Genomic DNA, 24985 nt, shown 5'->3' with positions numbered 1-24985 from the left:
CGCAGTGCGATTGACCGGGTTTTGGTTGAAGAAAATAGTTATCTAGCTCGCTAGGTCCCTGGAGGGGAATAAGCATAAACACGACAGGTGGGTGGATTTTCAGTTAAGTAAGTTTGTTAGTAGCTTCTTATATTAGCTAACGTTAACGATTAACGTTAAAGGCTTAGACAGGATAAACATTCAAGCCAGACCGCTTTTGTATTTATGGTAGCTAATGTTAGCTAGCTTGCTATAACAGTTAACGTTACTAAGTTGGCTGTCTCAGTTTATCTGGTGCTTGTTTAACGTTAAACTCAGTTTCAGATGAAAACGTAAGGATATGGCTTGGTGTGTAGACTAACGTTATCCCAGTTTAAGTAAGCCAGCAGCTAACGTTAGCTAGCTACATTTAGCTAATTGTCAGCTAGTTACTGTAAATTAGCTAGTTGGTATTTTTTTATCGATCTGATCCGCGTATGGTTTCACATTCTACAATATTGCAATGTGTATGTTAGCTGGTTGTCTGTTTTGCTAACTCGGCGTCTTGACTTCAGTCTATATAGTAACTTGGGTCCCTGAGACTAACGTTAGACAGTCAGCTAATTCTTAGAATAACGAACGTTATTTAACAAGCTAATGTCAGAATAGTAATACGAATTGACCTGGCCTGAGACCACGTTGCAGCCAAATTACTCGTTACTGCATTTCCAATAATTTATTCAGGAATCGAAGTTATTTACCAAGTGTTTCAAAAAGTTGGTACGCCTGGTTAAATTTTCTTTGTACTCATGCCGCGGTGCGTAGGTAACGTTACCTAGTTAACGTTGGTGTGTCAGGGCTAGATTGGCTGTTGAAATAAGTCTTATGATAGAGGATGTTTTTCTCTCTTTCCTGGGAAATGAGTGCTCCAATTAACCACCATCTGACAGGACATTCATGAATAGATAGGCTACACTTTTTTTTCTTCATCCCCCCCAAAAGTCTTACACGGCAACTTCTGTATTCCGAGGTTGAAGTTTGTCTTTGTTCCCATAAGAAAGTTTTGGAAATATTTTTCCTCTGCAAAACGGGCTAAACCAGACTGTCATTGACATAAATTACCAACACACCCACACAAAACCAAGGCACAACACAGGAAATTTGGTTTTATTTGGCACATTCCAGATAACTTTTTTTACTACATGAACTCCTCTAGTGTTGCTCAGTGTGTGAGTACAGTAACTTTAGCTACTGGCTAGCCTATGTGTATCTGGACCATACTGCCAAATATATCCGAATTTCCTCCTTTAGACTTAAGTCTAAAGGTGTTGTCTATACTCAGTGTTTCTTCAAGGATTTTTTTTCAGCGGCGGTGGCAAAGTTAGGAGGGGGGGGGGGAATAAATATTTTGTTGTTCTGAAGCTACTTTTCTGCAACTCTACACATTTTGCAATGGGGCAGAGAGAATATTTCAGTTTTAAAGTTAGTTTCCTGCAAGTCTACACATTTTGTCACGGGACTGACAGACGTGCCAACCTGCACGCATTTTGCGGATCAAGCCCACAATTTGAGGTCAAAGTAGCTGGTATGAAAAACTACCCTAAAATAAGCAAAAACTATTCTAGTTGGGCTTCCATAGTCGTAGCATTCAGAGTTTTCTTTAGTACTATTTTACTACACCGATCTGGATGGTAGCTCTCCACTCTTTGTTGATACCACTGATGTGTGAGCGAAAAGGGTAGGGAAAATGGAGAACGAACTGTTTGCCAAATACATTTTCCAAAATTGTATGTGTTAGTCAAGCACATATATTATTTCGTAGTTAGCTCCTTAGCTAAATCGTCATTATGACAAAGGTAGTTAGCTAAAGCGTTTAGTCAACTAAGCAATAACACTTTCTTGCCCGCACATGCTTTGATCTCTGCAACAGTAGTAGGCGCGAGACCTTGACTAGCAAAGGAAACGTGCTGCGTTGCGTGGATTGAAACAGACATGGCAGAGAGCTGTTCTTCTAATACCGTCCCTCACAGAAATGTATGTTGGACTGTTAAAGATTAGTAGGCCTATGTTTAATTAATCAGTTCTTGATCTGTCCTCTTGATATCGGCGTGTGTCAACAGTAGGCTGCTAATGATGTGATAATAGCCTAGTGACTAGGCCCTAGTCAGTTCACCAATGAATGGTAGCCTAGTAGTCAGACCTAACTTGATGGATGAGGTCAGGGATGGAGATCTGAAACAAGTTTATAGGCTGTGTTCAGTTGTTTCATGTTCTAAATACAGTAGGATAAACTACTACATTGCATCTAGTAATTTAATGATTATTTTAGCCCCAACCAAAATTAAGCAGCCAGTTTACATTTTCACTAGACTATCCACATAGACTCCTATTAATTACAATAATCATTACAATAATCATTTAAAATTTAACCTAGAATTTTTTTACGTGTAATTGAGACCATCTCAATTTCATTAAGGACCAAATACCTAGACTATTGTGTTGGTAACATTGTTTGATGTCATTAAAGACTATAGGTTTCAGGAAGTGGAAGTTACAGGTTTAAAATAATGCAAAATGTGTTGTCGTGAGGTGCCACTGCAGTGATGAAGTGATACTCGTAATTATTCTTCATGGTTGGCAGTTCTGGACTGAGAGAAATTGCCGTTTTAATGCTAATTTCCTGTAATTCTACACATTTTGCCATGGGGCTTAAAGAAATTGCAGCTTCAAAGCTATACTAAACAAAAATACACAGTGGCCTCCCTCATTCTTAAATGGAAGACGTTTGGAACCACCAACACTCTACCTAGAGCTGGCCGCCCGGCCAAACAGAGCAATTGGGGGAGAAGGGCCTTGGTCAGGGAGGTGGCCAAGAACCCAATGGTAACACTGACAGAGCTCTAGAGTTCCTCTGTGGAGACGGGAGAACATTCCAGAAGGACAACCATCTTTGCAGTACTCCACCAATCAGGCCTTTATGGTAGAGTGGCCAGACGGAAGCCACTCCTCGGTAAAAGGCACAAGACAGTCCGCTTGGAGTTTGCCAAAAGGCACCTAAAGGACTCTCAGACCATTAGAAACTAGATTCTCTGGTCTGATGAAACCAAGATGGAACTCTTTGGCCTGAATGCCGAGCGTCACATCTGGAGGAAACCGGGCACAATCCCTACGGTGAAGCATGGTGGGGGCAGCATCATGCTGTGGGGATGTTTTTCAGCGGCAGGGAATGGGAGACAAGTCAGGATCCAGGGAAAGATGAACGGCGCAAAGTACAGAGAGATCCTTGATGAAAACCTGCTGCAGAGCGCTCAGGATCGCAGACTGGGGTGAAGGTTCACCTTCCAAAAAGACAACGACCCTAAGCACACAGCCAGAGCCCGGACTTGAACCCGATCGAGCATCTCCGGAGAGACCTGAAAATAGCTGTGGAGAGACCTGAAAATAGCTGTGCGGCGACGCTCCCCATCCAACCTGACAGAGCTTGAGAGGATCTGCAGAGAAGGGAGAAACTCCCCAAATACAGGTGTGCCACGCTTGTAGCTTCATTCCCAAGAAGACTCGAGGCTGTAATCGCTGCCAAAGGTGCTTCAATTAATTACTGAGCAAAGATTCTGAATATTTATGTAAATGTGATATTTCAGTTTTTTATTTGTAATAAATTAGCTAAAAAATAATATTTTTGCTTTGTCATTTTAGAATAAGGCTGTAAGGTAACAAAATGCATTCTAGGGCTCATCTCAACCTTAGCTGTGCAGGTGTACTGTACTCTACTTGAAGACATTCTGTCAGAGCTCACAGAAGCTATGATTTCGTCATTCTAAATTATGTCTACTGTATTCTCTTCCCCAGTTATGATTAACTTATTTTGAATCTCTCATAGCAGAGCTCATTCAGTTTTTTTGTGCCTCATTTGTCTCTATCTGAAAGGTAGTCCCTACTCAATTTAATTGAGTGAAATCTCATCCAGATTTAGAATTTGTTATTTGTAATTTAAAAGGCAAATGAGTTGTTTGCAAAGGCAATGACGGTTGTGCAATGCAATTCTTACAGCCAGTGGTTTCTCCTCCCTGCTGTTCCTGGACCCTCCATTAACAGTGCATGTTTAGCAAAGCTGTTTCCTGTCAACAACCACTGCCTCAATTTATCAGACTCCTGCTGGCTGTATAACACTCTTTCCTTTTACTCTAATTCCTTCTTTTCTTCTCCATGTTTTATTTGTTATCCAAGTTGTAAATTCTACTATTTTTGTGTTAGTCTGTTTTTCGTCCTTTAAAATGTGTATTATGGTATTTCTCTGTGTCTAATTCTGTGTGTTTGCAAAAATATAAACATACTCAATGGTTTTCCGGTGGGAGGTATGAGAGTGTGGAGGTCTATGCTATACTTTGATGTATGCAGCCTCAGGGTCTACAGGAAACAGTTCCTTCCTTCGTAATGACACCAAATTGTGTTCTCTTCTCAGGCTCTTCCTACTCCTTACTCGTGTGATATGACATCACTGCATGGTTACCACAGAAACCAGGGCTCAGTTCAGACGGTTGACAGCCAGTCAGGTGAGTGAGGATGGGATTGCCCATAACAACTACTCAGAAGAAATTGCTGCCAAAGCAGAATTAGATCATTTCGCCACCAACTAGTTCTGTGCGTTTAGTGATGCACGGGTTGACTCATAACCCGCAGTCCCTGCAATTTTAGTGCGGGTTTAGGGTTATTGAATATTGTGTAGACGTAGGGCGGGTTGAATACAGTTCTGTTGTAAATGCATAATCCTTACGACCGGTCAAACTGATGTCATTTGGAAATTGGGACATAAATAACTTTTTAACTGCATTTTCTCCCAGGTCCCTAAACGTCTTTGCTCCGTGAAATAAACAGAGATCACAGAGAACTTTACAGATTGAAAGCTTCAATCTAGCTTCAGTCTAGCGATTTCTGACATTCTGCTGAGCACCAGTTTATTTAGTCTTCTAGGGCAACATATAATGACAGAAGAGAAGCTTCATGTATCTAATTATAGACAAGTTGACTAACAAATAGCCTACCAAGATGTCAGAAATTATAAGCAGAAACATATCTAAAGTTGTCAAAAGTCCTGCATCCCCAGTCAAAAATGTGTTCTGCTGTCTTGGACTGTAGTTTACAGCACATTTTCTATATTAGCGAGTTAGCGTTGGGTTCGCGTCTCAGATTTTCACTTTATCACTTATAGTCTGGTGGTTGTGGATGGTTTATTAGCAATTGCGGGCGGGTGTGGGTGAATAAAAAGCTAACCCGCGCACGACTACTTTGTTCCCCTCTCAACGTAGGCGAGCAGTCAATCTGTTACAGAGTAGCCTAACTCGAGAAGAACATGTGGAATGCATTATGAGATCTGCAGGAACCTATAAAGCAGTCCACCAAAAATATCTGCTTGTTGACATTGTTGCTCTCCCTCTTCTACCCGTACTGGCCATAACCCTTGGGCTCCCGAGTGGCGCAGCGGTCTAAGGCATTGCATCTCAGTGCTAGAGGTGTCACTACAGACCCTGGTTCGATTCCAGGCTGTATCACAACCGGCCGTGATTGGGAGTACCATAGGACGGCGCACAATTGACCCATCGTCATCCGGGTTTGGCCGGGTAAGGCCGTCATTGTAAATAAGAATTTGTTCTTAACTGACTTGCCTAGTTAAATAAAGGTAAAATAAAATAAGAGGGAACATCTGATTTTACTCAGTGTTTATAGTTATGTATAACCACAACACATCTCTCAAGTGAACAGTTCTCTGATAACCATTCACAACAGGAATCTAGCAAGTTTAGAGATATTGTTAGTGGGGGAGGAGCAAAATATCTTAATTACTCATATCGTTTTTCAATGGAATTCCCCTTTTACTGCCATAGGCCAGACCTGTCTTGCATTACCACACTGACTCTATGGAAAATACTCCTAGAAGAGTGAGCCTTCCTGCATCTGCCTCTCTGATACTGTTGTCTGATGCATCTCTGTAATCTTCAGATTACTGTTGATCCTCAAAACAACCACCAGACAGTCATTGAGCTGTCAGGATTTCTGATGTCTCACCTGTAGAAGTAGTCTGAGGTTCACTAGCTATGCTGCCAATGAACTGAACCCTTCCCATATTCAGGGAACTGAACCCTCAAGAGGAGATGGATCTCTCCCTCTCCCCCTGGCTGAGGCCTGCCATACTGATGAATGGCCTCTGTTTAACAGCACATCTGCTTCTAGAGCAGCCAGCCACAACGCTGGGTGCATGACTCCTCCAAAGGTAAAGTCCAGAGTGATGCCCAGATAGAGGAAGTAAAATCTGCCTTGGTTCTCCCATGTTCCTGATGATGTGAAGGCCACAGTCCTAGTACAGTCATTACATTGCATCAGAGAGAGAAGTGGCAGTAGGACTCACTAAGTAGTACACATCATTTATTGGATTATGGTTTTACTGTTAGACGTACAGTTAATGGCCATGGTTGCTGATAGAGATTTGTACATTTCTCTCTAGGTGTTTTTCACAGGGATGGCTGCACAAGTGGAGGTACAGACTGGGGAGGTGGGAAGGACAGGTGTAGGGGGGCGACTGCACCTCAGCCCTCTGGCTGACTCCAGCAACAAGAGCCTAACAGAGGGCCCATCCAACACCCAGGGCTCCCTCATCATCACTCCAGAGTCCAGTAAGCCTGTCCCTGCACCCAAACCACGGCTCACTCCCAAACCTTTCGCTGTGGAGAAAACCCCCACCATCCGGCCCATACTTGCTCCTAAGCCTAATACCAAACCCCGACCAGAGCCCACTCGCCCTACTTTTTACAAACCTGACCCTCCCAATGGCCCAAAACCTCAGCAGCCGAACGTTACCAGCAAACACAGGCCAGTGTCGACCAACCACAGCCGTCCTGCTCCTACCTCCTACAAACTCTCTCCCAAGTTGAGCACGGGACAAACCACCAAGCCTGTAGCCCAGCCCTTCAAACCCGCCCCTCTAACACTTGGGGACCACAGCAAACCAACTCCTTCCCAACCGATGGGGCGTCAGAAGCCAGCTGCGGCAGGCTTGTCCCACTCACAAGGCCATAAGAAACCCCCTTCAGTGGAATGGTCCGGATCCACCAAGCAGGAGAAGGAATGTGGCAAAACAGCATCCAATATCAGAGCTGGAGGAGCCTATTTGACCAGAGCCAAGTCAATGGGCTTCCTCCGTCAGATAGGGCTAGAGGGGGAGGAGAGGAAGAAGGATGAAGGGCCAGAGGTCACAGTTCAACTCCGAACCCAGTCTACAGGCTCCAGGCCTAGACCTGTGTCGGCTATCTTCCTACCCTCTCCCACTCAGGCTGAGTCGTCCACCCCAGCTGATCGCTGGGTCGGGAGACGGCCCCTTTCAGCCGACCTCACCTCCAGGTTTGAGTCCATTGGCCTGTCTCTGCACCGCGGCTCTCCTGCCAAGACTGGCAGCAAGGAAAACAGTCCAGAGGAGGGAGCACTGCTACGGAGGAGAGAGGGGGAGACGGGAGCAGAGGGGACCATTGCTTCACCACAGGCCCCAGACAGCAAGCCTTCAGCCCTAGCACAAGGGAGTGAGAAGAAAAAAGAGGAAGAGAAGGTTGAGAGAAAGGGTGGAGGAAGCATTAAGAGACGGATCAGTCTCTTGCTCGATTCTTCTTCTTCCTCTCCTGTGGTTCCTCTCCGTGTTGCTGCCCAAGGACCGGAGTCTTCCTCTCCAGTGCAGCCAGTCCCAGAGGCAGATGCACCACAGGGTGGTGTTAAACAGCGAATCAAGAAGCTAACAGAAGATACTGTTACGCCACCTGCTCAGACCCTGGCTGTTAAACCCCGACCTCTGCCCCCTGACCTGACCAAAAGGTAGGAGCTCCTCACCACCTTCAGTCTGCCTGTCTCTGTCATGTTTATGACTCTCCCATTGTCATTACCGTTCTTGTGGGATGTGTGTGTTTCTCTTCATCAGGTTTGGCTCTGAGAAGTCCACAGACCTCGGCAGTCCCTCTCCTAGTAAGGCGACAGACCGCCATGAGAGTGACACTGATCCTCAAGGGAGGGTAAGAGAGGTTGTGGAATTTGCTTAGATTAATATAGGTGATTTGGTGAAGGATTGCAATGAGCCTTGTGAGAATTTCTCTAACTCCTGTGCCAACCAGACAAACCCAGAGGAAACACTGCTGTCTTTAATAGGCCAACAATGAGGTTACAGTTAAATCCTTGGTCCTCAGTGAACAAAGTCAAGTTTTCTATTTTGCTGTAAATATAGAATGAGACCGATTCCAGCAATTTACTAATTTACTGCCCTTAAAGCAAATGATCAGAGTTATGTTAAGTTGATGGATAAACTTAATCAACCAGCGGTCTAAGGCACTGCATCGCAATGCTATAGGTGTCACTACAGACCCGGGTTCGATCCCGGGCTGTATCACAACCGGCCGTGATTGGGAGTCCCATAGGGCGGCGCGCAATTGGCCCAGCATCATCCGGGTTAGGGGAGGGTTTGGCCGGGGTAGGCCGTCCATTGTAAATAAGAATTTTGTTCTTAACTGATTTGCCTAGTTAAATAAAGGTTAAATAAAAAAAAATATGAAACAAACCAGTTAAATGATCTTGATTGAGTTAAGTGAAGTGCCTCTGTTATACCACTGGGAGGACTGGAGTGCTTGTACTGTATGTTCCCCATCTTGTTTTACAGTCACTTTGTTTGATGAGCAACATCTAAAGATGGCTTTGTGAATACAGTATATTCCTTTATTTTAATTAAAAAATAACTTGTTTAGGTTTCTGACATTTAATGTAATGAATATTTAGTAGTTTCTCAGTTTGCCCCTGTAAGCCTGAAATGCCTAAGCAAAATGCCCATTATAAGGACTATATTCCTGGGAAAATTCTGATTTGCATTTCAAGTCTCAAACACTCTGGGCACCATTTATTTTCTCTGAATCAGTCTTTGTCTTGGAGCATACAAGCGAAGAGAACGTCACTGCCACAAAGGTACAAAGAGCTTTGAAATCAAAGCCAGGGCATTAGTCATCTCTGGTGGTTCTTTGTGCGTTATGAAACATGCTGAGAGTGAAGCACTGGGAAAAGGTCAACACAGTGAGGCTTTGATTACCACCTCAGCACCACACCCACTTTCGTGGGCCCAACAAAGAGGAGTGGGATCCACTTTCTGCCCAGACACAGTTGCCTCACTCAATCACTTGTCTTTGTATCACCCTCTCTTTTTATCTGTCATTATATGATACTAACAGCAAATAATACTAAGTTCATGATGATCATGCAGACAGTGTCCAGAATCTGAATTAACATGGGCCAACTCTTTGAATGACCTAATTCTAGGGGCAGGACTCAGTCTTCATCTTCAGTGACCAAAGGAAGGTGGATGAACACACCAGAGAGTCCAAAGAGCAGCCCACCCAGACCTTTTCTGACCCCTCAGCTGGAAGGACTGTGGCACAGCGGGGGCTGGAGATTGAGGCCCAGGAGAGCCACCCGAGCAGTGGGGTGCAGACTGTGCGAGCAGCCCTGTTTGAGAATGTGGTGGAGAGACACAGCGTGCTGGTGATGGAGGAGGACAGAGCGCAGAACAACACAAAGAGCTGTCCCAAGAGAAGTGTCTCTCTCAAACTGGGGGATGGGGAGAAAGGCGGCAGCCTGGTCACCTCCCCCTACCGCGAGCCTGTGTCTCCCTCCAGCCCGCTTCGTGTGGAGCACTTGTTTGACACAGTGCACGCGGTGGGAGAGAGGAGAGCCGTTAGTGAGAGTGTCCCCTCGGCACAGCTGGAGGACAAGGCCATGACCCTCCGTTCCAGGCATTCTGAGGGGAACAGGCCAGCTAGGGCTGAGCCAGTGGAGAAGAGACCTGCTCGGGTCCAAGGAGACCTCAGTTCGACTCAGAGGGGAGCACCAGCCTCCCAACATGAACAGGGACCACGCTACCTCAGGGTTGGAGCTCTGCAGAAGTGGAATACCTCTGAGGTGGATAGGGGGGCAGAGGTAGAGAAAGGAAGGCAAAGGGAAAGGGAGAGAAAGGAGGAGGAGAAAGAGAGGCAGAGGGAAGCGGAGAGGAGGATGCAAATGGCTGTAGAGAGGGAGAAGCCGAGAGAGCAGGACAGGGAGAGAGAGGAAGTGGCAGCACCGAAGCGTTTGAAAATGCTGGAGGCAGATGAGCAGCCACCCAAACCCAGGGCCACCTACTTTGCTCTGACTGGTCAGATTCAGGAAGTCATATCCCATGGGGATGAGGGAACAGAGAAAGGGGACATGGAAGTGCCCTTTGATTTCTCTGTGATGTCTGGACAATGGGGTTCTCAAGGGAAGGTAAAAAGGAACCCCTCTCTAGTCAAACCTTTTGGTAAAAGCTCCCAAGGTCAAGAACAAGAAGAGGAACTGGAGAGGAAGCAAACACAGGAAAGGAAAAGAGAAACGGCATGGGACAGAAAGACCGGGATGGATGAGATGGAAATAGAAAAACAGAAACAAGTTCTTGAGGAAGTAAGAGAATTGGAGAGGGAGAAAGAACGTCAGAGGGAGAGAAAGGAGTTTGAGAGGGAGAAACAGAGACAGCTGGAAATTGAGAGACAGAAACAGTTAGAATATGCTAGAAAGAGAGAGATGGAGAAGCAGAGAGAGTTAGAAAGGGAGAGACAAAATGAGTTGGAAAAGGAGACACAGACAGAGTTGGAAAGACGGTGTGAGCTGGAGAGGGAGAGACAGTGTGAGCTGGAGAGGGAGAGACAGTGTGAGCTGGAGAGGGAGAGACAGTGTGAGCTGGAGAGAGAGTGTGAGCTGGAGAGACAGAAAGAGTTTAAAAGGGAGAGGCAGCGACAGTTCGACTTAGAGAGACAGAAGAAGTTGGAGAGACAGATGGTTGAAGAGTTGGAGGAAATAAAAGAAATGGAAACAAGGCAACTGTTTAGGTTTGAAAAGCAGAAGCTGGCTGAGAGAGAGAGACAACAGCTTCTGGAGCTTGAAAAGCAGATACTGAGAGAGAAGATGGAGAGAGAGGAGCAGGAGAAGATGGGACAACAAGCAATACAACAGGAGGTAGACCAGGAGAGACAGAGGGAGTTGGAGCGGGAGAGACAGAGGGAGTTGGAGCGGGAGAGACAGAGGGAGCTGGAGCGGGAGAGACAGAGGGAGCTGGAGCGGGAGAGACAGAGGGAGCTGGAGCGGGAGAGACAGAGGGAGCTGGAGCGGGAGAGACAGAGGGAGCTGGAGCGGGAGAGACAGAGGGAGTTGGAGCGGGAGAGTGTAGAAGAATTGGAGATAATAAAGGAGCTGGAGAGAAGACAACTGTTTGAGAAACAGAATGAGAGAGTGAGACAACAGCTTCAAAAGCAGAGACTGAGGGAGAAGATGGAGAAAGAGGAGCAGGAAAATATGAGACAGGTAGCTAGACAACAGGAGGCAGAGAGACAGAGAATCCTGGAGAGACAGAGGAGAGAGAACCAGGAGAGTGGGGTACTGGACTCCTTACCTCTCAGACCTAAAGTGCTGGATCTAGACTCTGTCTCTCTGGGTGACCTGCACTCCAGAGGCAGTCCCCACTCCCCTGGTGCCCGATGGAAGCATCCATCTCCCCGGGGAGAGGACCACTACAGGCCTGGCATCCTGGACATAGACTCATTCAGGTCCCAGACCCAGACGCAGCCCTCGCCCACTAGAGAGGTGTTCCCTATTGCTGGCATCAAGGGCTCAGACCCAGGTAGTGGGGTGAGATCCCACACTCCAGAGAGGGAAGTTAGCCGTAGGGTGGGTGCAATGGGGCGACCCAGCCCAGTGTGGGCCCCCTCTCAGCAGGAGCTGTGGGAGCAAAGGCTAGGATTCAATGAGGAATCGGTGGATAGGCCCATGGCTGGACCAGAACCACCCAGGAAGCCTGCCAATAAACCCAGCCTGGAGCAGCTCCTCCACAGGCAGTTGGACAGGGCCACGGCCCCCATTCTGGTCCCAGAGAGACGCTGGTCTGGTATGCCCAGTGAAGCATCCTTCCCCAGGAGAGAGCCCCACAGCCCTAGGTCCCCCATGGAGCAGACCTGGTTCCCGCAGGACTCAGGGCCCCAGGGGCACAGGGTAGAGGCCAGAGGACAGAGAAGATCTCAAGGCTCCCAGGTAAGAAAAGTATATTATAGAGAGACCTAGCCTATGTGAGTGAATGGCATCTACAGAGCACAACATTCAGTGAATTCAACCAGTAATAATGGCCAATTAAAAAAGGACCATTGCTTACTTACTCCTTTTAAAAATGTGTATTGTTTTACTGCATTAGGAGAATATCATACTCAGACCTTTCGGCTTTCGCCTTCTGAGTGTGGCTTAAAATCTTACAATCAGGAACGACTTTTGCTTCTAACCAGGTTAGTCATCTGCCAATCTCATCTACCTGTTTCAGGGTTCTCAAACCCAGTTCCTAGAAAGCTACCCTCCTGTAGGTTTTCATTCAAACCCAGTTCCTAGAAAGCTACCCTCCTGTAGGTTTTCATTCAAACTCTGTTCCTGGAAAGCTACCCTCCTGTAGGTTTTCATTCAAACTCTGTTCCTGGAAAGCTACCCTTCTGTAGGTTTTCGCTCAAACCCCGGTTGTAACTAACCTGATCCAGCTTATCAACCAGCTAATTATTGGAATCAGTAGCTCTCCAGGAACAGGGTTGGAGTGACAATCTACAGTACGGTAGCTCTCCAGGAACAGGGTTGGAGTGACAATCTACAGTACGGTAGCTCTCCAGGAACAGGGTTGGAGAGCCCTGACCTGTATACATGTTACAATCACAAAGAAAGTACAGAATTGTAAGATATGGGAGCGGGCGCAGAAGGCAGTTGGGAGTGTCAGGCGTGAACCGCTCAGTAATCAATTACCTTAGGTGTACTTTATGAGTTAGCCCCACATATTTATGAACAGCTTGGTGTCTTTTGTGGCAAGCTGTCTCATAAATTGTTATAAGGTTATACCCAAGTAAGCGGACACCTAAGGCAATTAAGTTGATTCTTTAATGGTTCATTAATGGTTCATGATTCATAAATTGATTCTTTAATGGTTCCTGATACTTTTGGCCATGTAGTGTGTGTGTGACTTTCAACATGGCACCGTTATAGGATGCCACCTTTCCAACAAGTCAGTTTGTCAAATTTCTGCCCTGCTAGAGCTGTCCCGGTCAACTCTAAGTCCTGTTATTGTGAAGTGGAAACATCTAGAAGCAACAATGGCTCATCCGCAAAGTGGTAGGCCACACAAGCTCACAGAACAGGTCCGGCGAGAGCTGAAGCGTGTAGCGCGTAAAAATCATCTGTCCTCGGTTGCAACACTGCCAAATTCCAAACTACCTCTGGAAGCAATATCAGCACAATAACTGTTCCCGCGGGAGCTTCATGAAATGGGTTTTCATGGCCGAGCAGCTGCACACAAGCTTAAGCTCGACATGCGCAATGCCAAGGTCTGTTGAAGTGGTGTAAAGCTCGCCGCCTTTGGACTCTGGAGCAGTGGAAACCTGTTCTCTGGAGTGATGAATCACACTTCAGTCGCTGGCAGTCCGACGGAAGAAACTAGGTTTGGCGGATGCTAGGACAATGCTACCTGCCCCAATGCATAGTGCCAACTGTAAAGTTTGGTGGAATATAGATAATTGTCTGGGGCTGTTATTCATGGTTCAGGCTAGGCCCCTTAGTTCCAGTGAAGGGGAATCTCAACGCTATGGCATACAATGACATTCTAGACAATTCTGTGGCAACACTTTGGGTAAGGCCCTTTCCTGTTTCAGCATGGCAATGCCCCCGTGCACAAAGCGCGGTCCATGCAGAAATGATTTGTCGGGATTGGTGTGGAAGAACTTGACTGGCCTGCGCAGAGCCCTGACCTCAACCCCATCGAACAACTTTGTGATGAATTGGAACTCCGACTGCAAGCCAGGCCTAATCGACCAACATCAGTGCCTGACCTTGTGGCTGAATGGAAGCAAGTCCCTTCAGAAAGGTTCCAACAAATAAATAGTTGAAAGCCTTTCCAGCAGACTAGAGGCTGTTATAGCAGCAAAGGGGGACCAGCTCCATATTAATGCTAATGATTTTGGAATGAGATGTTCGACGGGCAGGTATCTACATACCTTTGGCCATGTAGTGTACTCTCAATTGTCTTCCGTGCCCACTTCCATATCCTATAATTCTGTATGTTTTGTGTGATTGTAACATGTAGACCAGAGAAGCCATCCCTGATTGGTAAATTACTAACTACCCTGATTAGAAGCACCTGAACGGTGCTCACATGTGTTCCCTAGAAAAGTTGTTCCTGATTCTAAGATTTGAACCTGCACACTGAAGGTAAAAGCCGAAACATTGGTGTGTGTTGTTCTCGTAATGCACTAAAATAATCTTTGTGTGCAGACCCATCTCCCTTTTTACCAATGTGAATATAACCAGAACAAGGGCTTTCGTGTAAACATTCTATTTAATTCTACTATCCCTGTGTCTTAGGAGCTGAACCGGATGAGGTCCCGCAGTGTGTCCCGTCGATCGGCCCCGTCTGAGAGTGCTGTGGAGGGGAGCCTGTCCAGGATGAGGAGCAGGAGTGCACATAGAGAGAGGGACCGACAGAGCTGGGTGAGTCATGATGCTCTGTTTCCATGCACACGGGTATAAACACACACAATCCCCAAATTTCTGACTCAAAGCTGGATGAGTTTCAGAAATGAGCTTCTGCTACAGTGATATTACACTGCTTCAACATGGTAACGATTGGAGCCCCCTCGGTTCTATGTTTAATCAACGTTTCCTTTCGAGCTGATTCTCACAGAAGGCCCCAGTTATTTGGAAAAAAATAAACTTGTATATAACTTCAGTTGCTGGGTTTGTTGGTTGGTTGTGTGTGTGTGTGTGTTTTGTTACAGTAGGGTGGAGTAGGAATGCAGTTAGTTCACTGGGAGAGTTGAGTGCTATGTGGAGCACTGGGAGTAATGAGTTGATGAGTAATGTGAAAGGCATGGTCTCACTCATCTCCACCCTCTTTCACCTCACATAGCAGAGAAATTGAGGCCAGATATGTTCTCAGGTCTGTAATTCAGGATTGTCATTAGCTAATACATGCATGTACTGCTCACTTTGACAGCATCCTGTTTGCATAGCTGAAGGAATGCTCTGCTGTGAAATTGGCTGTAGTGATATTGATATTACTTTTATTTAAAGCTACAATATGAAACTTTTTGCGTGACCCACAAAATTCATAGTTATAGATCTGTCATTCTCATTGAAAGCAAGTCTAAGAAGCTGTGTTCTATGTGCGCTATTTCAATGCTTCACGTTTTAAGTTGGGTTTTTCCGTCTAACTTTCGGTTTTGTACACAAGCTTCAAATAGCTGAAAATACAATATTTTTGGTTATGGAAAATATATCATACAGTGGTGTAGATGGCACAATGATTCTCTACACTTTACTTGCTTGTTTTGTCACCTAAACTGAAAATAGGCGACCTATTGGAATTTTAGCAACCAGGAAATGGCGTAGCGACTTCTGCGTAGTTTATCTTTAAAAGGATCGGCCCTTTTTTTCTTCTCAATTTTCACCTAAAATGACATACCCAACTCTAACTTCCTGTAGCTCAGGACCTGAAGCAAGGATATGGATATTCTTGATACCATTTGAAGGGAAACACTTTGAAGTTTGTGGAAATGTGAAATTAATGTAGCAGAATAACACATTAGATCTGATAATACAAAGAAGAAAAAAACATGTTTTTTTATGCAAGAGAAAGGCCAATATATGACTTAGATTTGACAATTTAGATTTGACACTAGATGGCAGCAGTGTATGTACAAAGTTTTAGACTGATTCAATAAACCATTGCATTTCTGTTCAAAATGTTGTATCAAGACTGCCCAAATGTGCCTAATTTGGTTTATTAATACATTTTCATGTTCATAACTGTGCACTCTCCTCAAACAATAGCATGGTATTATTTCACTGTAATAGCTACTGTAAATTGGACAGGGCAGTTAAATCATTTTTAATCCAAGCTTTCTGCCCATATCAGATATGTCTGTGTCCTGGGAAATGTTCTTGTTACTTACAACCTCATGCTAATCACACTAGCCTACATTAGCTAAACCGTCCCGCTGGGGGGGACACTGGTCCTGTAGAGGTTTTAAGCACCTGTCTACATATCAGCCTGTGCTACAAAGGATTCCATCCAGAAACAAAACAAGTTTATATCAGCCCAAGTGTAAATGGCTGAAAGGGAAATGTTTATAAGCATACCAATATATTCATTAGATCAGAAGAAAATGAATGGGGGAACAAATTCAGCTTTGATTTGATAAGGCACAGCTGCCATCCCAGTGTTACTCCATGATGAGTTTTTGCGTGTGTTTCTGTCACCACCTGCTGGTCTGTGGTTGTTGTGTAATACAATATGTTTAGAGCCTGAGTGGTGCAATTACCACAGGGTTTCCTTGAGCCGGTAATAGCCGGCGTTTGGCCGTTTTTTGTATTATGATTTTTTTATTAAAAGAAATGCCATCGGGAGAAGAAAAAAATCCCATTTGCAAATATTTTTTTTTTAGCCTCTTTATTGATGGAAATACCAGCGGATGTAAATACATATGACTGGTCATGCTTATTGGTCTATAGGTTAATTTGCATAATTTAGGGGAATTAAATTGGGGCGTGTGTACAGTATATTCGTTATGTATCTTATTTATCACACACATACAGAGCCTTTAAGCGGAAAATCTGTCAGACAGCGTGAAAACTGCTGCTACAGCATCTCAAACAGCAAATACACAGGCAACGGAAGGCAGGTTTCATCAGCACCTCACACAGCATAGACAACGGAAGGCAGGTTTCATCAGCACCTCACACAGCATAGGGAATGGAAGGCAGGTTTCATCAGCACCTCACACAGCATAGGGAATGGAAGGCAGGTTTCATCAGCACCTCACACAGCATAGGGAATGGAAGGCAGGTTTCATCAGCACCTCACACAGCATAGGGAATGGAAGGCAGGTTTCATCAGCACCTCACACAGCATAGGGAATGGAAGGCAGGTTTCATCAGCACCTCACACAGCATAGGGAATGGAAGGCAGGTTTCATCAGCACCTCACACAGCATAGGCAACGGAAGGCAGGCTTCATCAGCACCTCACACAGCATAGGGAATGGAAGGCAGGTTTCATCAGCACCTCACACAGCATAGGCAACGGAAGGCAGGCTCCATCAGCACCTCACACAGCATAGGCAATGGAAGGCAGGTTTCATCAGCACCTCACACAGCATAGGCAACGGAAGGCAGGCTCCATCAGCACCTCACACAGCATAGGCAATGGAAGGCAGGTTTCATCAGCACCTCACACAGCATAGGCAATGGAAGGCAGGCTTCATCAGCGCATTACACAGCATAGGCAATGGAAGGCAGGTTTCATCAGCACCTCACACAGCATAGGCAATGGAAGGCAGGCTCCATCAGCACCTCACACAGCATAGGCAATGGAAGGCAGGCTTCATCAGCACCTCACACAGCATAGGGAACGGAAGGCAGGCTTCATCAGCACATTACACAGCATAGGCAACGGAAGGCAGGCTTCATCAGCACCTCACACAGCATAGGCAACGGAAGGCAGGCTTCATCAGCGCATTACACAGCACTTTGCAATGAGCTGGACGCAGTATGCATTTTGAAAACACACTTAATTGTTTAAAACCTGAACGTTTTACTACATATTATGAGGCATGTCTTACCTTGCTTTAAAGTAGCCAGGCTAAAATCAATTATTTTATACAAGCTTTCTTTGGTTGCTCAGTAGCCAGAGGCACAATCCTAGTCATATTACTAAGCAACCCGTGCTAGTTGTTGCATATTAGATCTCCCTTCTTTCTAACAGATATTTTAATCTCTGTCACATGAAACCGTTTGCATGTGGTGTGCTTTTGACAACAGTGTTTTCCAGCTAATTGCATTATGGAATGAACATCCGCGTGTAGCCTACTGCATTGTGTGGATTGCTACGCTTATAATGTGAAAAAATAATAGTTTGAACATTTTAAGCTAAACATTCTGATCTGGCTCTTTTTGCTTTTTAATTATTATTTTCTTTTTTATGTAGGCTACTGGTTGTATGAATTTGGAATGCATCGTCCACAACTGTCCCAGATTCTGTTTGGAATTGAGTATTTCTTTCTTAACAAGCTGACCAATAGAATAGGTACATTTCTCTATTATGGGGGATAGTAGATTGCCATTGGCTACTGATTTAGCTGTTTGTTACTCTTCTTGTTGCCGGAGGGAAAGTAAATATGGACAGTTATTCTAACATCTTCAATGTGCACATCAGAATTCAGTAAGAAGGACTGCACATCGTTGCATCCTCGACTTGCATGTTCTGTGAAGACATTTACATTTGATTTCTGTCATTCTGAGCACCGTAGGTGGACGCCCTAATTAGGTTATACACCCAATCAATGTACTGGCAAATTTCTCAAATGTCCAGTAAATTAAAATGTTGCCAGTCAAATGTCAGACGCTACCTTTTCTCAATGGAAACCCTGGGATTCTAGTGTTTAATTGTGTAGAGCAACTGGAGACACCAGTGTGAAATACCTGGTCTAGACTGAATTACTGACATAAGGTGTAGGTGTTTTATATCATTTCAGTTTAGGGGAACAAGGGGATTCATTAAAGATGGGAAATTCCTTTTCTATCAGCACGTGTTAATGACTTGCTGTTGTGATTAGTGTTTTTCTGTATCAGTATGGAGGTTAGGCCTGGTATGAGAGTGCACTATGGGAAATGTGTCTATCTCTCATGAGATCACACTGGGATGATCACATCATTACTAATGCCATGGTTAGAGAGGGCAGAGGAAGTGAAGAGGGGTAAAGACAGACAGATGGTCGCCGGGCTCAGAGACATGGTGTACTACATGAGGCTTTCCTGCTGTCTGAGGCTTCTACACTGGCTGTGGGTAAGTGATGGGAGATCGTTAATCAGAGCAAGGAAGCAAGTAGGGCTATGAATTGCCAAGGACCGACCTCACAATACGATATTATCATGATACTTAGGTGCCGATATATGTATTGCGATTCAATACTGCTATTTTCTGTTGTTGAAATTTGATGTTCCAAATATATTTCTCACTGTCTGCAGCAGAGGGACAAGAGACAGCATGAGAAAGGGAGTTTATCAGTCATGGAAATAAAAGTGGTGAAAACATGTTGGCTCATTGTTTAAAAAGATGCTGGAGAACAAGCTATAACAGCGTTTTGGCACAGGTTGCGTCGACTAGCTAGCAAAAAAAACAATGATAATTGGAGTCCTAGTATCAATATTAAAATAATAATTGCGAAATGTAAGTGTATTGATCCCCCATCACTAGAAGCAAGGGAGAGGACAGACTAAAAGAGGCCTTCGTATAGCTAGGAATGTGTGGCTACTGGCTATTATATGTCTGAACAAAGCACGTTATATTAGCCCTATATATGCTTTGTCACGGTGGCTGGTTGTGCAAGTGTGACTTCATCATAAAAAAAACTGGGTGATGCATATTTGAGTCAGATTTTTTGCTGGACAATTATTAGCATTTTCGTTCCTGCTGTAAAAACGTTTTCTCCGTAGTCAGTTGGGTTTGATGAAACTTGAGTCTATGTTTTTTGTGGAGAGAAGTGTGATTTTCTAGCTATAGAATGGTTCAAGGAGGGTAGCTTTAGATCAATGTTCCTCAGAACTATTCTCCAGACGCCCACCAGAGGGCACAGTTTGAGGTGCCACGGTTGTCTTGCAGAGTATATCTTACATACATACCAAGGCTTAACTCAGAGAGATGACTCTGGTAGGTACGATGGAGTTCTGAAAGGGGAAAGGAGAGACTCTGATCTGACATGCAGTTTGCATGAGTCAGGGAGCCATTTGTTAGGCAAACTCTCTGACACGCTGTCATGATTCCTCTCTTTAACCATGAGCTCACTGTGCTGCGGACAGACTGGCTGACAGCCACAGTCTCAGCTCTCACACACAGCCACACCTGTCTCATCCCCTCTCTCTCTCGCTCTCTCTCAGGCATGCATTCTCTATCTATTTAAAGGTATAGGCTAAACAACATAAACATCCACTCATGAACTTGAACTCTTAGTTCCTATCACACACACACGTTCCCCATCCCTCCTGTCTTCCCACCCCTTCCGCCCTGTGCCGAGTGCTGACTATGCCTGTGAGAATTCTCTCTCGCACTGCAAGCAGAAACAGGCAAGAGAAACAGAGCACTGCAGAACATATATCACCCTCCTGCACTGCAAATCCGGGCCCTCCCTCTCTCCACTCCTCCCTCCCTCCCTCCCTCTCTCCACTCCTCCCTCCCTCTCTGCCTCCTCTCTCCCCTCCCTCACTTAGTTCGCAAAGGTTTCTCCTTGAGCGTGAGTCCTGCAGCGCTGGGGACTAGGAGCAAGAGACTGACGCATTTGTTCTCCACCTGCCCGTACCTGCAGGGGAAGAGGAACCAGAGGGCGCTGGTCTCGTTTTGTCTCTTACGGATTCAACATTAGCGTCACAATCTCCTCTCCTGTTTGTGCTTCTATACCCACGGCTCTGCTGTTGGTGTGCTGGGTACTCAGCGGGAATAGGAATGAGTACAGCTCTCCCTCAGTCTGCCTGACACCAGCTGTTCTCTTCTGGACCGTAGTTTTCCTGTAAGTTTTCCACCAGGAAGACGACAGCAGCGTGGATACCATGGGAGAGGTAGATTCATGGATTGTCTTCCTCTGTGATTCCGGACGTGTCAGAGCGACGGCTTCAGGATCCCGCTGTCAGGTTTGACGTATGAGTGTGAGATTTTGTAGTTGCTACTGAGGGTGACCATCAGTATGTGGCTGGGAAGAACCTGTTTGCAGACGGTGCAGTAGTAGATCTACTGTGACTGGAGTCTCTACCAGCTGGGGAACTGTAGAACAGATTTTATATACCATTTTGGGTTCCCCGCTACATAGTCTTGCCCTTCTGTATAACTGTGTATGGAAATAGGCATCTCACAGAACAGACAGCTTAAATAGAATTCACCTTAGCCCGAGATGCTAGGGCCATTGCTGCAGATGATGGACTGAAAGGGAGCCATGACGGCACCAGTGGGACTCGACAGCACAGAGGCTCACTGAGAAGCACCGAGGGACAGTGACGCTGGACTGCGAGTCTGTAGCCGGAGCCAAGTGCTGCATTGCTGCATGTTTTTGGAGACACTAGGCCGTCTGACTGGCTGTGCCAGCCCAGCTACTGCCACATTAACCTAGCTACGCACCTCAGCAGTATCCAGGACACCAGCTCTGAACCTGGACATCTATCTGGCGCAAGGATTCTCCCTTGACCATATTAACACACTGGACTGCTACTGGACCTCCACCTGACTGAGCGCTCTGTCCAGACTTCATTCTGCAACGTTGGTCCTTTAGTGATCTGATCTAAACTGAGATGGAGTACCTGGGGGACAAGTTGTCGGTGGCCCAGTCCCAGGTGTCTGGGTGGATGGGGAATGTACGCCGCTCCCTGCAGGGGGCGCTCAGCGTGGTGTCCAGTGCGGTGGAACGTGGGGGCAGGGGTGCCGAGGACAGCCCTGGTGGCTTCAAGAGGGCCAACTCGTTACGTTCTCTGGCCTCTCGCAGCCGGGACTCTTTCCGCAGGTTCTCTCTGCGCAGCCAGCAGCGCCTGTCCCTACGCAGGCGTCCTGGGAGCAGCACCCCCAACACCCCCACCGCAGTAAGACACACTTTGTTTACACCCCCCCACCCCCCCATCAATCCCTCTCACCACCAAATGGTCTCCCGTCAGTCACTACACATTCCAAGCACCTCAAACTTGTCGAGGCCTTCTCTATTTGTGTGTTTTGTGTCTTTGTCTATTTGTGTTGCCATGTGATCTCTCTCTCTGATCCTGATAGTTCCTGAATGTTCTGCTTTTGTTCAGTGCTCATCCCCCTCTGCGCCTCAACTGCTTGTCTCTCTCCTCCTCTGATACCATCTTTGACATAACACTAACCTTAGTCTGTATGTCTGCTCCATAGCTCCCACTCCAGCAGTGTCACTGGCTCCTTAGGTCATAGTTTACTGTGGGCTGGAGTTGGGTTTCTCCCCGACCCTCACTCCTAAACTATGGTCTGTTTTTACCCTTTACACTCGTGGGAATTGGCCTATATTGATAGGGCTAAATTTAAATGTTTCTTACAGAAGAAATATGATAATCATATGCATAAATATGGTATCAATTGAAAGGGAACAGTTTTGAGATTATGGGGCAATTATTAGACCAAAGTTCAGGACACAATAGTTCACCTGATATGAGACTGATTCCAAACATTACACTGTTGATTTTATGCATTTGACATTTAATGTACTTTTCGCCTCGTTTGTTGAAAATGAAATCTGAAAATACTCTGGACACATTCAGTAACATGATATTTTCCTGAAAGAATGTGATGTAGGTGCAACATAAGACAAAATAATAACAAGGGTTTGACTGAGAGGACTAACTGCTCTCTCCAAAGTGTGCACAGTTCCTAAGTCACTTCCATGTACTTTGATGACTCAAAGAAGAGTCTTCAACTAGAAAGGTGTTTTTAGAGCTCTCATAGCTGTGGCGTTGAGGAACTAGAGCGAACACACTTGTAGTTGTTTTGAACACAGCCCTGCAGCCCCGCCTCACACAATTACTGTTTTTTACGCAATCCAAAACTGACCATTATGAATTGCCATTTGGGTCAGGTGGGCATCATTTCTAAGTTTATTCTATTGCCAACATGACTGGCTAAGTTATAAAATACAATCTTACAGTGTTAGACTTTCACAGGGCAGTTCAGAGAAGCAGATAGTAATTTTAGTGATCATAGAATGGAGTCATGAGTGCATTCAGATGAGTGGTCCACAGCTCATTTTCTACACAATAGAGAAACACAGAAACACATTCTGTTCTGAACAACTCAGGGTATGACGCCATGTCATCTTGTAACTGTACATCAGAGATCATAAACGTTAACACTGTATATGACGTGAGTTTTATTATATGGGAATGTAAAGTGCAGATTTGGACTCACAGGGGTTTGGCTTGCTTGTATGACATCAAAGTGGTATTTATTATAATCCTCAACATCTCGTCTTTCAAAATACATCGATTTCTCATCATTTACAACATTTTCTGTTGTATTTGGCGCAGGTGACAAATAAAATGTGATTTGATTTGAACTTGGCACGGTGCTCAAGTTCAGATCGTCTGTCACTCAGGAGCCCCCTAAGGCACTGCATCGCAGTGCTAGAGGCGTCACTACAGACTCTGGTTCGATTCCAGTCTGTATCACAACCGGCCGTGATTGGGAGTCCCATAGGGCGGCGCACAATTGGCCCAGTGTTGTCCGGGTTACGGTTTGGCCGGGTTAGGCAGTCATTGTAAATAAGAATATGTTCTTAAGCCTTGTTAAATAAAGTTTAAATAAAAAAAGTTGTGATACAGTTTGATTGCATTTTATGTAAGATGTACAGATTAGGCCTAGCTTGTTTGTGTGTCACTGAACAGGAGAATCGGTGTGTGCTGCCTGTGAGGAGAGGTTGTGATGAATGGTCAGAGCACTGAGGCCAGTGAGATGTGGAGAGAAAGAACCAGGGGGGTGGAGGTGGGGCTGCTGGGATGGATGGTGCATTTGCACAATTAAGGGCTGCAGTACTGCTGGGTCCTGTTTGGCCCAGTTGGTAGAGCATGGCGCTTGTGGGTTCTATGCACTCAATACTGTAAGTCGTTCTGGATAAGAGCATCTGCTAAAAATGACTTAAAAAATGTATTTAGAAAAAGCTGTCCCCCCCCCCCTCCACAGCATCTAATGCCCAGAAAGTCCACACATATGTACCCTCACGTCCTAATCAGTTGCAACGCATAAACAAAACCCCACAGACACGGCAGCCCTTTACCGATTCACTCTCTCGGTCTGGTACGTGTGTCCTTTTTAGCTGGAGCCTGTGTAGTTGTCCGTACAGTACCGGAGAGTCAGCTGGTGGATCATCCAGATATCTCTAATAGGCCCTGGTCTCCCTCAGGCTGACCTGAACCCACCACCTCTCCGTCTGGACCCAGTCCTCTAACCTGCAGCCTGTATCAGCCAGGCCTGGTCTTAAAGTGATACTTTGGGATTTTAGAAAAGAAAGAGTCAGATGAACTCGTGGGTACCATTTTTTTTTGTGTCTCTTTGTCATGTATGAAGTAAGTTAGGGGTCGTTTTGCCAGCCAATGCTACAGATAGCAAAATGACTGGAAGTCCATGGTAACGCCTGTTAGCAATTGCGCTAACGCTTGTTAGCAACTTCTTACAACTGGACACAGACATAAAAATGGTATCCACAAGTTCATCTGACTCTGGGGAAGTAGATTAAGGGCCTCTTTGCCAAAATCCCAAAGTATCCCTATAAAAGTTCTTAAACCAAGTCATTCAGGTTTTGCTAACATTCTGTTGTGCTCTATATTCTCAGCATTGCACTTATGTAATAATGACCGAACTAAATACCCTAAACATGTCCTTTTCAGTTCTCTATCAGAGGTCAGTGTTTTGGTAGCTCTGTAAAATGTGACTGGAGTGCTGCTCTGTTGTTGACAGGGGATTAGTGCTCATGGGATCTGTAGTCATGTTAGGATAGCTGCAGAGGGTCGTCATTGACCAGTCTGTCAATGAGGAGTGTGTTAACTGTTCAACATTCCTACCCAGAGGGGTTGGAGCAGGAGAGTGGGGCTGGTGTGATGTGTGTTCTGTTGTGTTCGTGTTGGGTTCATTGTACCTGCACTAACTAACCGGCCTGCTCTGTTGTCTGCTTCCAGGCAGCATGACCATATGTTAAATGTGTTGGAGCTGCACAGCACTTCCTCATTCATAGAGAATTGTGAATGGCCATTATACGTGACAGAGATGAACTGTTCTTTTCCAGTTTGCATTAAGGAACTAGATTCATAACATGTCCAACTCACTAGGCCTTCAGTTTTATTTTACCAGTGGTCTGAGATTGAGATTAAAAATCTTTTTTTACATTTTATTAGAGACC

General features: G+C 45.5%; 2 protein-coding genes across 2 annotated transcripts in view; both read left to right on the top strand.

The window, feature by feature from the left end:
* On the top strand, nucleotides 1-20764 carry LOC139390244 (zinc finger CCCH domain-containing protein 13-like). The gene is made up of 9 exons (XM_071137489.1): nucleotides 1-87; nucleotides 4421-4511; nucleotides 6086-6226; nucleotides 6458-7812; nucleotides 7916-8006; nucleotides 9292-11075; nucleotides 11490-12066; nucleotides 14419-14544; nucleotides 20708-20764. Exons 2-9 carry the CDS (start codon nucleotides 4461-4463, stop codon nucleotides 20762-20764), a joined length of 4182 nt encoding a protein of 1393 aa, XP_070993590.1. The 5' UTR covers nucleotides 1-87; nucleotides 4421-4460.
* Nucleotides 20313-24985, top strand: part of LOC139389433 (uncharacterized protein KIAA1671-like) — a 19159-nt gene continuing 14486 nt past the window's right edge. The window contains exon 1 of the mRNA XM_071136189.1: nucleotides 20313-21671. Within this exon, the coding sequence (XP_070992290.1) occupies nucleotides 21387-21671 (285 nt within the window). The 5' untranslated portion in view covers nucleotides 20313-21386. The remainder of the gene's footprint in view (nucleotides 21672-24985) is intronic.

Source organism: Oncorhynchus clarkii, chromosome 30, assembly GCF_045791955.1.
Source record: "Oncorhynchus clarkii lewisi isolate Uvic-CL-2024 chromosome 30, UVic_Ocla_1.0, whole genome shotgun sequence".
NCBI lineage: Eukaryota > Metazoa > Chordata > Actinopteri > Salmoniformes > Salmonidae > Oncorhynchus > Oncorhynchus clarkii.
This window is presented reverse-complemented; position numbering and strand designations above follow the sequence as displayed.

What these genes read in the sequence shown, in the direction of transcription:
- LOC139390244 (XM_071137489.1), top strand. Translation starts at nt 4,461, where the DNA reads ATGGTTACCACAGAAACCAGGGCTCAGTTCAGACGGTTGACAGCCAGT. An exon ending in GGTGCATGACTCCTCCAAAG is followed by an intron (nt 6,227 to 6,457) that starts GTAAAGTCCAGA and finishes ATTTCTCTCTAG; the next exon opens with GTGTTTTTCACAGGGATGGC. An exon ending in CCCCCTGACCTGACCAAAAG is followed by an intron (nt 7,813 to 7,915) that starts GTAGGAGCTCCT and finishes TCTCTTCATCAG; the next exon opens with GTTTGGCTCTGAGAAGTCCA.